The sequence below is a fragment of the Cyprinodon variegatus genome, unplaced genomic scaffold, assembly GCF_000732505.1.
Source record: "Cyprinodon variegatus isolate N-32 unplaced genomic scaffold, C_variegatus-1.0 Scaffold181, whole genome shotgun sequence".
Classification (NCBI taxonomy): Eukaryota; Metazoa; Chordata; class Actinopteri; order Cyprinodontiformes; family Cyprinodontidae; genus Cyprinodon; species Cyprinodon variegatus.
Genome location: NW_015150634.1, coordinates 524,354 through 539,595, shown reverse-complemented (window position 1 = coordinate 539,595; position 15,242 = coordinate 524,354). Strand labels below are relative to the sequence as shown.

Here is a 15,242-nt window from a genome sequence, read left to right as displayed (position 1 = left end):
GACCAACATGTCAGGCTAACAATCAACATATACCGAACCGAAAACCGTGACCACATCACCGTGAACCGAACCGTGGATTTTGTGAACTTTCCACCCCTAATATATACACACATCCAACTACACAAGATAATAAAGATAAAAATAGAGAGATAAAATATATACACATATAGCTCTTCTGTATATATATAAATATGTATGTATATCTATATGCATATGTAAAAACTAAATCCAAGTAAAGTGATAAATCCAAGTAAAGCGATACGTGGCATGCAAAAATAGTGCATAAATGTCAATTACAGGATTAATCAGGAGTGTTTGACTCGTGGTTAGAGCAGTGCGCTTGTGCTTTGAGAAGGTTGCAAGGACTCTGTCCGATCCCCACAGCCTCCACTCTGGGTCTTTGAGCAAAACATTTAACCCCACACTGCTCCCCGGGCGCCACACAATGGCAGCCCACTGCTCCCCAAGGGGATGGGTCAAATGAAGGGAGGGAATTTCCTTTTTGTGGGACAATAAAGGGATTTACATTATTCTTTAAGAACAATTGGAATCCATTCATTATTTCCGGGTATCATTATGTACTACTTGAGTATTTATAACATAAAACAAGTTGGAGTACAATTCATTTAAGGTTATTAGTGGAAATAAACTGATTTTAGAAGTTTAATAAAAGCAGTGTTATATATAGTTAGGATTAAATCATTGCAACAGTATAAAAACAATAACAAACCTTAAAGTATCTGTTTAAGCATTTAAAATATTCAGTATTTTGAAAAAAATATATATCAATTTCTAAGTAAAACATTTTGCCTTTCTATTTAATGCTTAATTGAGTGAGTTTTCATTTCATTAAACCATGTTCTGCTCCTAATCCACCAGGTGAACTGCGAGATGCTGTGAAAAGTGGAGATTACATGGCTGTTAAATTAGCACTAAATTCCAAGGAGGACTACAATCTGGAACAAGAGGTACGTGGTGTCTGCTTTAAAATGATTGATCACTGCTCTTTCATCGTTGGAGTTATCTGTACATATTCATTTTAGATTTATCCTCCGTTTTAGTTTGATGTGTACATTTTTCTAAACCAAAATTTTTAATGGAACAATTTGAAATCTTGCACCTTGGTTGCCCCGTGTGAATGTGTGCCCATTGAGGTTCTGCTTGAATGATTTAAATTTGTCTGCTTCATACATTTCTAAAGATAGACCCTCCTGCTGTAAACATCTTGTCAAAGCTTTAAAAAAAGTTAATGAAATATTGACTCAAATAACAGTTCTAGAAGTCAAACCCATAGAAATGGCTCCTAAAGCATAGAGTTAGTTGATGTTAAAGTGTTCGTCCAGGTCTATATAAAAAGCATTTTGCTGAACTACGAACAGAACAGGTAGAATTAAGCTAAACCATTTCGACTTTTTATTGGTGTTATAATTGATAATGTTGAATTCTATTCAACTGTAAAATAAACAATAAAAATGTTTTTTTTTAAGGTCATATTTTTTATTTATAGAAGATTATAATTTATTTTATTGAAAATATAATTCACTACAGTGGACTTTACAATGGGTTGGTATATGGCTTTGGTAATTGTGCTGTGCTAATATTTTTTTGTAAAGGGAGGGGGGTATCAAAAGTTTTGCAACCACTGGAATAAAACCTTTTTTTTTTTTAGTTTTTTTTTTGTTCCAACAAAGAAAAAAAAAAATCACTGGACTTTGTTTTCCAAGTTTGAAGATGTTTCGCTTCCCTTCCAGAAAGCTTTCTCAATTCAACATGTCTGGAGGCCCAATTAAAGGCCTTGTTAAGACTAAAGGCCAATTTATACTTCTGGCGCATAGCCTCTGCAACCATCAAATCCGTCTCTGTGCATGACCACGCCCCCCCAGAGGTTCTGCATTGTTGCGCACCAAAAAAAAAAAACCCTGACTGCGTGTCAGACGATCGCAAACCCACGCAGACCTCAAGCGGAAGTGCGCAGACAAAAAGCAGCTCTGATTGGTCCTTGGTATGCCTTTCCGGCTGTATGTGTGGTCGTCCTTCTCGATTTGGTGCCGGGGTGCGCCATTTTTACAAACCGAGAAACAACTACAATGGACAACTACGAGGAAAGGTTAATTGAGGAGGTTCGGAAGTACAACCACTTATACAATGCCCTTGGTAGATTATATAAAGATGCCACGGTCTCCTCGAAACCAAGCTGGTGACCATCCACCGAAGTTCTCGCGAGTTCCTGAATAGTCTCCCCCTTGCGCTTTGCCGGGAAACTGCTGTGCGTCCCTAGAAATTCCAGACCGACAGGACAGAAGCATACCAGCAAAACAGCTTCCCGACCAGACCCAAGCGACATTAAGAAACATGCAAATTGAACCGAAAAAAAACGGTCCACCCCTTTGTAATAAGGAGTCGTTGAGGTCTTTTTTGGCCTGCAAGACCCAATACTGGCCCATGCCTTTGAAAAGGAAGTTGTTGGGGTCATTGTTGGCCTGGCTGTCTTTTAGACCATGAATGCTGAATATTGTATTTCCCTCTAAGTTTCCTGGAACAGCTTTGATTTTAAAAAACCAGCCAGAAGGTGTGGATGTAAAAGTCCAGATTTGAAGTAGAGGGAAGCTGTTTACTGTAGTCGCTTGTTTCTTATCGTACTCCAACCTAGCTAGCTCCTTTCTGCCAGATAGTTTGTAAGGGAGGTTATATTTTTCTTACTGTACCACACCCTGAAGACCAACACGCAGATTTTATTTCTTCATGTCATCTTGCCTCTGCCACAGATTCAGGTAGGACAATATTTTCACCTTTTTTTTTTCAGAAGGACCTTTCTTCATGTATTGTGCATTTTGTTACATTTAATTGCATGCTTAGAACAGTTGAGATGTATGCCATGGAAATAAGTTTGTAAAATATGTTTATACTTAGAGCATACTAATTAAAAACTTTAATATTGTTCTAATCCCCTTTAAGGATATTAATTGCTTAATATTAAGTTGTCTTTTGAGGCATATATAAGGTAGTAGGTACTTTGTAATTTGTTATGTCCATACACTTATCTAGGGCTTAAAAAATATTTTAAACAGATTCGGCAGATTGCTACTTGTGTGTATATATATATATATATATATATATATATGACATTTAATTATTATTTTAACTATTCTCCCTGTTTTTTAAGCTACAAAATATTAGAATTTGGTTTTATGCCATATAACTGTAAATTATGTGCACATTTCAGATAAATCTTGCCTTTCTTTGCAGTAAACAAGCAATTGGAAGAAAACACAGGAAATGCCTGGACATGATCGTCTATGTTCAAGCAGGTACATAATGCGTATATTTCAAAACATGTCACATTGTCTATAATTTACATAAGAGATAGCTAAAATGTAACTGGCAAGACACTCCTAAAGTGTAAGCATTGTTTTGTAGGCAAAGTGCCAGTTCATGCACAGATATAGCCGTTATGGCCACATCAGTGACACTCTGTGTAAAGTTACCAGTTGATTCTGTAACACTGGTATTTACAGATTAGTGGGTTGTTTTTTCTAAAGCATGCATGCAGGTTTTGCATCAGTGCATATTTTGTTCATTTTGTGTAGCATTTCATCTGACACCCCCATCTTGAATTGCTTAGACATTCATGTTTAAAACTTTGCTTGATCCAATAAAGCCATTAAATGTTCCTAAATGGGTCACATGTGGTTTTTGTATTAAAGATTTGGGCTGTTGATGCAGATGTTGGGTTAAAAGGCGACCATCACCTTGAGTTCTGTTTGAATGAGCCTGTATCTTAATGGGGCATTGCCAAGGTGCTGAGGTTTTACAACAACAAAAAAAATATTGGAAGATTAGCAACAAAAATTTAAATACCACAACTAACAAAATTAACAATCATTTTGCCAAAATTCATAAAACATCTTAGCTTCTTCCCCCCCAAATTAATATTTTTGGTTCTCTTCTGATTTGGCAATAAGTCTTACATTTACTCTTTTTTTGCAGGCAAGTACAATTGATGAGACGAGATCATATGAAGGAGAGAGGAACTTAAATGAAGAGCGAAATTCCTGTGGCACTAAAAGGCTCACTTCTATTAATGAAACTAAAAGAAAAGAGGGCATTCCAGCAGCAGCAAAGGGAAATAACCCTCAAGAAACTGATGGTCCACAGAATGACAAAGTTTGCAGCTCCCAAACTAGAAAAAACGATAAGAGAGTAACTGTGAAGAGGCGTAAAAAGAGAATGTGGTTTGGGGGCAAAAAAAATGGATCGGCAAGGAGATTTTGTAATCGATCATCGGTCAGACAGAAAATTCAAGGAGAGGAGGAGAAGACCTCACCTGAGCCGAATGATGCTTTATCAACCCAAAAGACTTTGAACGTTGTTAAATTAGATACAAACAAACACACAGAAGAGATGGTAAAGCAGGTAAAAGATGGAACTGAACAAAAGCACAAAACTAACAAAATCAAAACTGCTAACCAAGGAAATGACCCAGGTGAGAAGATGGATGATTCAATGTTGGAAAACCCTGACGGTTTGGATCAAGTTCACCCAAAGTCAGACACAGATGAGTTGATTGAAATGCGATGTCTCAGAAGAAGAAAACCTCCTGTGATCAAATTACCAACAAGATCGAGTCTGAGAACCCGCAAAAAAGTCCTGGAGACAAAACCTATCAACAAGGTTAAGGAAAAAAAGGAATCTTACAAGAAGCACTTATGTGTACATTGCAAATGTTATTTTACTCAAATTGCAAGGCATTTGGAAAACAAACATGCTGATGAACCAGATGTTGCCCATGCTATGCACTTTCCAAAAGGTTCCAAGGTAAGGCAGACCTTGCTGGACCAGATTCGTGAAAAAGGAAATGAGAATAATTGTGACGCTACTAAAAGTGGGGAGGAAGAAATTGTGACTAAGAACCAGTCGAAGAAACCAGCCACGTCTGTGCGTGACTTCTTGCCCTGCAAGCATTGCTTTGCCTTTTATCGCAAAAGTGATCTTTGGAGACATGAGAGGACATGTAACACTAGAAAAGACCAGAAGTTCGCAGAAAATACCAAAAGATTAACAGGGTGCAGTCCTGTCTCAGATATGCTTCCAATGTCTGAGTTTTTAACTGGCAGCTGCAAGGAAATCATTCAAATCATGCATCAAGATGAAATTTCAAGGCATATTCAGTTAGACCCACTTATTTGTAAATACGGTAACACACTGTCTGCCAAGTATGATCATGACAAGTCTCAGTTTGCCTATATTGGACAAAAGATGAGAGAGCTGGGTAGGTTTGTCCTTGCTGTGAACGAGCTCGACAAGACAGTGAAGTACCTGCATGAAATATGTCTACCATCTAGGTTTGAATTGGCTGTTGAAGGAGTCAAAAAAGTCGGTGGTTTTAACCCAGCTTCCAGCAAGTTTAAAACGGTTTCCCTCGTCTCAAAGATTGGCTACTCTTTAAAACGTGCAGCAGAAATAGCATTTGGAGAAAGTCGAATGGCGGAAGACAGTGAAACGGAAAGCGAACTGAAAAAATTCATCGAACTACTGGATACAGAATGGAATAAGTGTTTTTCTCACAAAGCACTTGCCGGCTCGATAAAACAAGAACCCAAAAAAGTGGATGTAGACAAATCATCAGTCATTGAAGATTTGATGAAGCTCCACAGATTTATTACTGGTGAAGAGGAAGAAGCAAGGAAGGAGTTAAAAGAAAATGCCAGCTTGTCAACGTGGAAGAAGCTAGGTGAAGCCACGTTGGCAAACGTATGTCTTTTCAACAGAGGAAGAGTGGGGAATATTGGAAGGCTTCTCCTGAAAACGTACACTCAAAGAACGAGCGGGGGAACATGTACGCTCTCTGCAGATCAAGTTAGAAAAAGCACAAAACTTGAGATGGAACTTAGTTCCAGTTTTACAAGACTGGAACTTGAAGGTCAATATGGAAGGAACATGCTGGTTCTGTTGACAGACAGAATGGTTTCGTCAATTGACTTGCTTATTCAGAACAGAGAGAAAGCAGGTGTCTCAAAGACAAATCCCTACCTGTTTGCAAGGAGTGAAGGGCCCTCATTCATTAGAGGACTGGATTGTTTTCGAAGGGCTGCAGTGGAGTGTGGAGTTCAAAACCCAGAAGCACTACTGTCCTCGTCTGTAAGAGAACAGATAGCCACCTGCTGGCAGCTTATGAGCCTCGGTGAACTAGAACTTGACCATGTAGCAAAGCTGTTGGGAAGAACCAGCGAAGAATGTTACGGACTTTCTCAAAATGCAACCTTGCTGGAGGAAATCGGCAAGCAACTGTTGAAGGTGGATAAAACGAGTCGGCCAAGCACCACAAAAGATGGTAAGTATAATTTTTTGCTCTTTCCCTTCTTGATATGCATTCATCTATTTATTTTAATGGATAGGTTTGTGTCAGTAAGGTGACAATCAGGGTCCAAATAAGCCTCAATTGAATCTGTTTTGTGTTTGAGGTTTTTTTTTTTTTTATAACCAGGGTATTTATTAAAGTTTAAATCAAAAAAGGCAATAAAGTCTATTTTAAAGACGTTGACAGGGATATTTTTCAATAGCGGGTCCCCACAAAGACTGGGGATACACAAAGCTAAACCATCCTTATGCCACTGCTTATAAACAAATTCACAATTGTCAAAAACTTCTCACCTTGGAGGGAAAGTTGATGTACCTTTTTTGTATAATATTCTTAAAGGCTCTCAATCTCTGAAAAATAATTACATGAATTATAAGCCCCATATACCTCACTTTGTTTTTTTTTTTACATAACAAAATTATATTTATATCCCAAGAAAAAGGTGAGCCTCTCTAGTTAGTCATCCACAAAAATGGCTAAATGCATCAGAAACTATTAGTCTTATGAGTTTACCCATAATACCTGTCAGCATTTTGTTTTTATGACTAAATAAAGGTTTTTCTCCCTTTTTTCAATGTTTTCTGATGTTTTTCTCTTTAGGAACTCGACAGAAGCCGCTTATCAAAAGAAGACCTTGGAGTGAGATGGAACAGATAGCTGTCAAACGCTACCTGAACGAATTCATTACGAGGATGAAGGTTCCCGGCAAAAAAGCTTGCAATGCCTGCATAGCTGCTGAGCCAGATCTTGCGGGAAGATCTTGGACAGATGTTAAAAACTACGTACACAACACATTACAGACGCTACGTAGGAGAAGTAACCAGCAGAGGTCTGATGGTAATAAAGACTCGGGGAATGCAAAAAGCCCAAAAGCTCCAGACCCGACTGAAAAAATGGAAATGGAGGAGACAAGTGTTTGTACGATGACAACAGTGAATCCAGATCACTTGCAAGAAAGTAGTTTACATTGTTGTATGACAATGCCACCAGCAACAAATATAAGAGAGCCATCGCCGTTCTCCCAAGACATGACTGTTGGGTATTCACCATTCTGTTCGTCAACTACAAACATGGTCCACACAAATACGCCGTTTACTTCAGATTTTACACCACTGAATGCTACTGATACTCAAGTAGTTCCAACATTTACTCCACACCACACTACAAATCCTCTGTCTCCTGTTTACACCTCAGATAACAACCACAGCCTGTCAATGTCTTCTTTTTATGCACAGAATACTACAAGTATGTTGCATTCATCTCTGTATACCCCATTGGAAACTACAAACTCACCACTGATTCCCTCCTATACCCATTATAATACCCCGCCCACTTCAATGGTACCTACATATACGCAGTTAAATACTCTAAGTTCTCCAATGATTTCTGCATTCTCCACACTAAATGACAGGAGTAGGCCTGTCATGTCTTCGTTTACACCGCTTGACCATTCAAGTACATCACCGTACCACAGCAGCCCCCCCAGGATCCATGCGACTGCACAGGTTGTTCCTTCGATTCACGAGTATGGCGTTTCTGAAAGTGCATCGGTGGTACAGGAAAGCCAACCCCTGTCTTCTGCAAAAAAAAAAGCCCCTCTGGGTGGGAAGCCACAAAAAAGAAACAAGCGTTTATGGAGCGAGGAGGAACAGGCAGCAGTGAGGCGGCAGTTTGGAGACTTTTCTCAGCTGGTGAAGGTGCCAGGGAAAAAAGAATGCGATAGATGTTTAGCTGCCGAACCGGCTCTGAGCACCAGAACCTGGAGGGAAGTGAAATACTTTGTGCATAACTCCATTCAGTCCCTGAAGAGAAGAGGTCACGCAGTGGCCTCAAAACATGATAGACCTCCGGAACCAGAGACTCAGACTTCAAGCAGCGATTGGGATGGTCCTGTGTATCTTTCCCTCTAAATAAGGTTGAATAGACTTGCACAAAAACAATGCAAGGACTCTAGAGGTCTTTGGCTTTAAGCACGATTCGATTGGATGGAAAATATTTGTGTCGTCTGTTGTTGCCTGTCTACCTTGGTTTCATCTGGCATCTTTATTCTTGCATTTGCAGACAGTCCTGCCATACTACTATCCACTTTTTTTTCCTTAAAAGTTTTTAAAAAAACCTATTCACTGAAGCAAGATTCTTTTTCTCATGAAAAGCGGGAAAAGGATAGAAGGATTCTTGCCTATGTATTTCATTGTAGCCGGCCGTTATTCTGAAAAAATAAAGAAAAGTCGCCGTTATGCTGAAAATCAGATCGATTGGTTTGACTGACATCTGGGCTTCCTTGATACAGATTTATCAATATAACAGCCAACAGTTATACAATTCAGTCCGTGGCGATAAATGAATACATATTTAAAATACATACAGTAATGTAAACTATACCATCATTATCAGATTTTAAATTTAAGCCTAACTAGATGTCCATTGATCAGGCTGGTGGAGGCCGCACACATTCTTAGGTGTGACTGACAGGTAGAGATCACGTATGTTCCGGATGTTTTCATACTAAAATAGTTTGGCCATTTTGTAACTGATTATTGTGCAGCTTTTTGTCACCAAATATCTGGAGCTCCTTAAAGCCTCAAATGTTTTTCACTATGCTGCTCTTAGTGGAGCAGTCGGAGGGTGAAAGCGTAAGCAGCAGAAGAAAGAGAGTGAAGTTAAGTAAGACAAAAAAGAAATTAAAAGATGCACACAAATGTAGAGCATAAATTGAAAGTTTGCTTTAAGTTGGTTGTATTTCCTTCATATTCACCATATGGGCAGGAAACTAATTGGGATCCAAACATCAACCCACTATCTACTGTTAAACTGACATCAGGGCTTCCTCTACAGCACATTTCAGCTGAAACTTTCTCACCGCAACTTTAACAATAACTATATAGTATTATGCAGATACCATCGTTTTTAATGAGCGCAACGGCAAGAGAACCTGTGTTTTTAAACACATTCCCTGATTTGCACACAGCAAAGAAAGAAGCTCTGATAACATGAACCCTGCGCTGTTGAGATTGTCATCAGTTCTGCTCACTAAGGCAAATGAACATGATACACACCTGACAGCAGGGAGCAATGTTTATTAAAGGGAATAAAAATGGCTCCTAATTCCACCGCTGCTATACTGCTGGTGAGAACCCTGGATTGTGCTTTAGTTTGGTTCACTTAAAGCAGACTTATTGAACTAAAATCTGAGTTTGTTTCTGAGACTGTGCATAAAACGTGTTGAACATTAGGCTGGATTGTGAACTTTATAAGCCAAAGATTCACATGTTTCTGATAGCTACTAATAGAAAACATTTGTTTTTAACTTTATTAGCTAAAATCTATGACTGAATACCCAAAACATCCAACTCTAAACTTGTGTGAGCAACGGTAAAATAAGAATAAGCAGCCAAGTGTCATTGGCAACCTACCTTTTGGTTTTCCCTTTCTTTCCGTAGCATTTTATGAATCCGAAAACCTAGTGATCCTTGCATCCAACCCAGTCAATGTGAGAAGTGTAACTTGCTGTATTATTACTATATCCTGTCTTCAACCAGTAGCCTATACTGTAGGTAGAATTTTTACCTTTCTTTCTAACTAAAGCATAGAACTTGTTTTGTATACTTACACTAAACATTGAACAGGATTTTGCTGTTTTTTAATCATATCCTTCTTAATCGGTTGCTGTAGTTTTTCTTTGCACCCCTTAGTTGTACAAAATGTTTTATAACACTAAAAAAGGTGACTGTTTACAACATTTAATGGTTTAATTGTACTTGATGGACACTACCTTGAGTTTAGATGCATTTCCTTTTTGCGTTTGGATGTTTCTTCATTTATTTACTCGCTAGGATCCAGTTGCCTTACCGTGATGTTATGTTTTACCCGTTATTGCGACCTTTGGTCCCATCAAGAACCAAACTTGCAGATCTTGGCTTTAAAGTTTTTCTCTGAATAAAAAAAAATACTTTTCATCGTTGTTGCGAACGATGAAAATGTTTTATAAATAGAAATTTGAAGAAAAAAATGCAATCCAGAAATGAAACTAAATTTGTAATTTTACTGTTTTCTCATCTTTTTTTTTTTTTCTAATTGTTTTTTATTTTATTATGTAAAGTATTTTAAATTGGCTTATTTTATTTTTTTATACTGACTTAAGATATTTATATTTTCCTTTTCATGTTTGGTTTTACAGATGACATTCTCTTCATTTCTTGGGCTTTTGTCTAGAATGAGAAACTTATTTATGTTGGTCTGCAAGGATGTTCAATAACATTTTAATTGGGGTTGAAGTGCAGAAAAAGAGAATGTGATCTCTAAAGTAGTTTGAATATAATGCAATTTGTAAAACTCAATATAAAGAAAATCTTTTTTTATTATTATTATTATTCAAGAAATTGGAATCCTAAAAAAATGACAACCTCTCAAAACTTTTCTATGATTCTGAAAGTTTCTTTTCTGGGTTGCATTTTTATTTTCTGATTCCCGTTTACTCCACTCCATAGTTTTTGTTTTCACAGAAAAATGTTTAGAAAAACAGTGTTTCTGCCTATATTAATGTGATCAATGTGCCTGGCAAAAAGTGGGTAAAATGGTTTATTTCCTAAGCTGTGGAAGTAAGAAACTATTTTGAATATTGATCAGTATTGTTTTTGTTTATTGTCATTATTATTTTTTAAACAGCAGGAGGAAGAATTGTACAATGTGTTGAATAGTTTTTTGCATTTCAGTCCAAACATTTGTTTTCCTCTGACATTTACCAAGGCTAATGGAATTTAGTTTGTGTTGCTGAGTTTTTTCTTCTTATTTTTGTATATCCTTGAAAAGAAAAAGTTAATTTTGAAAAAAAAAAAAGGCTTCCTAAAGTTCTCACTAAGATGAAGCGAGAAAAAAAAACTCCTTTTAAGTTCTGAGCATTTCATGTCTGTTACAGAGACTTGTTTCTAGCCTAAGTAGACGCTAGTGAAGTTGAATTCACGTTCTCATACCAAAGTTATTGGTAACTTCAATAGGTTTGACTGAAGGGTGGTTTGAGGTCGCATAAAGTAGCAAAGGTTAGTAGCATTTAGAAAACACAACAGCTTTACTGTGTGGGTAGAATGTTTTTTCTTTTAGTTTTTTTTTTAATGCATAGCTTTGAGGAGCCTTTGTTTATATGAAGTGTGACTGTAAAAACACTTGTTGCTTGTTTATACTGATTACTGTATGTTGCTTCAGTTCATGTTTCACTGTAAGGAACCTGTAGCTTCTTACACAATAAAATACTGGGCTTGATATTTTTCATTGTTTTGAAATGTTTTGTTATCAGAGTCCCCCCCCACCCCCCACACTCTTTTGTTCAAAGTGACTTTATGGATTCCATATGCAGTATAGGCCAAGAAGCAATCATTGATCAAATGACAAATGCTAAACACTTACATACATTAGTACGTTTTATCATTTTTAATTAGCCTACATGGTTACTTATAGAAAAAATATTCTAGTGTTGTCTAAATGAGATCAATCCTGTAGAAAATAGTGTTTAAACATTCAGATTTATTTAGATTTGAATAGAAGTCCATGGCTATTTTGAAAAATGTGTAAATGTTTAATTGGTCATATTTAGGAATGCTGGTGTTTTTCACCTTTTAATACTTTTATCTGTTTTGTTTTTACCCACTTATGTATAAAAATTTATTGAAACTCAAGCTTAAGTTTGTTATTTTGTTAGTTTTGAAGCTTAGATCTTCTTCTGTTTGTTTGTAGGATGTGAGCGGCATGTCCCTGTGTATGCTGGCTGCAGCTGGGGGGCAGGATGACATCCTTAGGTTGCTAATAAAAAAGGGAGTGAGGGTGAACGCCAGACAGAAGAACGGCACCACAGCTTTAATGCATGCTGCCGAAAAGGTAACTCAGTCCAAAGCACACGCTGGCTTGATTTCTGTGACATACTTAGCATATCAGTATAAAAATGCCACCAACCATAAAAATATTGGAATTACATTCACATATATACATTTTTTTTTTTTTTTACTTTATTCCTGTAAGGTTTATGGGTTTATTCTTAACAACTACCTAAAAGCACGTGAAGCAAAGGTCAAATATGTTTTTTTGTGCGCATGATTTCAGCAAATAAAGCCGGTTCTGGTTCTTATTGTTATCAGAACTACTTGACGACTGTTGCTATGCTCCTGGAGGCGGGGTCCTATGTGAATGCTCAAACGCTGGGAGGTGAAACTGCTCTGATGAAGGTAAGTAGAGCTGCTTACTAAAAATAAATCTGACCATCTTACTGAAAGATAATAGATACTGATAATATTAGACAGTTTTGCAATGTTATGTTTTCAGATTGTCATTTAGGAAGTACTTTTAAATTCTTTTTCAGTTCAGGATTTATTATCTTTTGCTCTAAATGACTTGTCATTTTTATTCTCTTTTTTTTGTATTCAGATAAAAAGCTAATAAATAAAAATTATAGAGGTCCATTTTTCCCACTCAAGTGTAGGATTGTCTAATATACTGGTACCATTTTGGTACCAAGGTATTGCAGCCTTTAAAACGATATTCAATGCATTTGGCTGGGCCCAATATTGTCTGCGCAGTGCTGAGGCTTTTTTTTTTCTTTAAAATAAGCAACTGGTAAAATTTACAAGCATTGACTATTCAGTTTACTGTTTTCAGTCAGCAGTAAGTGCTGCTGTGCGCCAGTCAGTGCTCCGACTTGGCAGCAGCTTGCCGCCGCGTGGGCAAATCTGCCACCATTCTTGCAGGATTATTTATTTTTTATTCAAATAAAGTCAGTATTTATAAGTGTTGCACTGATACCAGTATCAGCCACGGCCCCGATCCATCACTAAAATGGTGGTATTGGTATCGGTGAGTACAGACAAATATGGCACCGATACCATTTTGAGAGCCAAAAGTTTATTCAGCTATTGTCACCCATTCCAGGTAGGCAATAAAAAGTTTTACTGGATTCACTTTGTATTAGTCTTTTTCCTGCTTCACAAAGGTAGGCAGCAGCTTGACAAAGCCATGATGGCAATTATTTTACATCCAAGTAGTTTGCAGTTTTCATATATACATACACACATTAATTTCAAACAGATGGTATCGGCCAATACTGCACAGCCAGGTATCGGGTATCTGTATCTGGGCAATAAAATGGCATCTAGTATTTATATTTTAGGTGTTCTCTTTTTATTTGAACAAATTATCAAAATACATGTTAGTACCAATATAAAAATATTAATGTTGTTATTGGTACAAAAAAATGGCACTTAATGTCGTAATTATGAGATATACATTCGTAGTTTTACCTTTCAAAGTTATAGTTAATGAGATTTAAAGTATTGATTTTGACTACTAAAGTGACAGTCTTATGACTTATCTCTCAATTATGATTTTAAATCCAATAATAATGACATACTATGTGCCTTTTGTCTTTTTACTTTCAAGCGGCAGAAATGGGCTTCTTCATAAAATGCAGCTGTACCACCATTATAATAATTTATAAATAATTTGAAAGGATTTAACAAGGTCAAAAGGTTTATGATGTCAGAAAATGGGAAGATGTCAGAAACCTCTTGCCAAAAGCTGACGTGGAGAAATATAATCCTTTTTCAGCTGTTGTTGAGAATAGGTGATCCTTTTAAAAACATTGAAATAAAAAAACAGTCTGGAATTTGCTTTAATCTGTTAGTCATCAGATATTTGTCTTTTAACCTGCTGGGATTCTGTTCTGTTCTGCCGATGAGGTTTTATAGTGTAGTGATTTGTTTTTAGCCATTTTTGTTAAGTTTTAAGACTGATAATATTTGGATGTACCAATCAGTCATTGTCTTATGTTCTATGACAGTAAGTTAAAACAAGCATGCTTATAAATCACTATAATGCTATAAATCACTATGATATTGAATTCCAGCCTTTGCAAAACTGTGAATAAGCATCTAGCCATTCTAAATGTAGTCATATTGGTACAAGTTGGCATTAAGAATGCCCTAATTGAAAAAGTTTTTTTTATATTATTCAGTAATGAACCATATGTGCCTGAAGCGATGCAAACAATACAGCATGGAGTAAAATAATACCACAACGTTAAGATTAATTTAGTTTCCCTTCAGAGCTCATAGACCCGATCTGTTCTCTATAGAGGCTTCAGGGTGTTGCTTCTGTTTCAGGCCTGTAAAAGAGGGAACGCCGACATAGTGCGGCTCCTGCTGGAGTATGGAGCAGACTGCAACATCCTGTCAAAACACAAGAACACGGCTTTGTTCTTTGCCAATTTTAGCAACAACCTGACCGTGTGCGACCTCGTTAAGGACCACATCAACAAGTAAGTATCATTTCCAGCTTTCGTTATTGCTGTTTGCTATTAAACTTGGTATTTACGGTATTACTTTAAAAGGACCCGATAAAGTGGGATACACCAACCTTTCTTTCTGTCTCTGTCGCTCAGGTTGTCCAATGTGGCAGAGGAAACCATCCGAGCATACTTTGAGTCCCGTCTGGTGCTGCTAGAGCCGGTATTCCCTCTGGCTTGCCACAGGCTTTGTGAAGGACCTGACTTCTCCATGGAGTTTGGCTTCAAGGCGCAGCCACAACCTGAGGGTAAAACGCCTTTTTTTTCCCTTTATTCATCTCTTCACCACCAACATAATTTAGTCTGTTTCTTCCTGTAAAATAAAGAAAAAAAAAAGAAGAACTGTTACTGGAAACCTCTTTTGTTGTTAGTCGTTCCATTGCTGGCAGTGTTTGTGCACTGCAAAAAAAAATCTAAATAAGTCCTTTTTTCTTGAAATAAGAATTTTTTGAAGTTTTTGAATTTTCTTGATTTGAGGAGGTAAGTGAGACAGTTTTCCAAATGGAACAAGACGATTTACATTTAAATTAAGGAAAACAATTGCTTTGACTCATTTCAAGT

The 15,242-nt window shown here is 37.1% G+C and overlaps 1 protein-coding gene across 3 annotated transcripts in view; it reads left to right on the top strand.

Annotated features, from left to right (window-relative positions):
• mphosph8 (M-phase phosphoprotein 8) overlaps positions 1-15,242 on the top strand; it is a 46,367-nt gene that overhangs the window by 20,367 nt on the left and 10,758 nt on the right. For 2 of the 3 annotated variants that reach the window (XM_015378904.1, XM_015378903.1), the window contains exons 7-9: positions 880-968; positions 3,988-6,331; positions 6,959-8,465. In XM_015378904.1, coding sequence (XP_015234390.1) covers positions 880-968; positions 3,988-6,331; positions 6,959-8,268 — 3,743 coding nt within the window. In that variant the 3' untranslated portion in view covers positions 8,269-8,465. Of the gene's footprint in view, positions 1-879; positions 969-3,987; positions 6,332-6,958; positions 8,466-12,085; positions 12,227-12,483; positions 12,571-14,499; positions 14,655-14,777; positions 14,930-15,242 lie in introns of those variants that run through there. The other variant, XM_015378905.1, reaches the window with a different exon arrangement.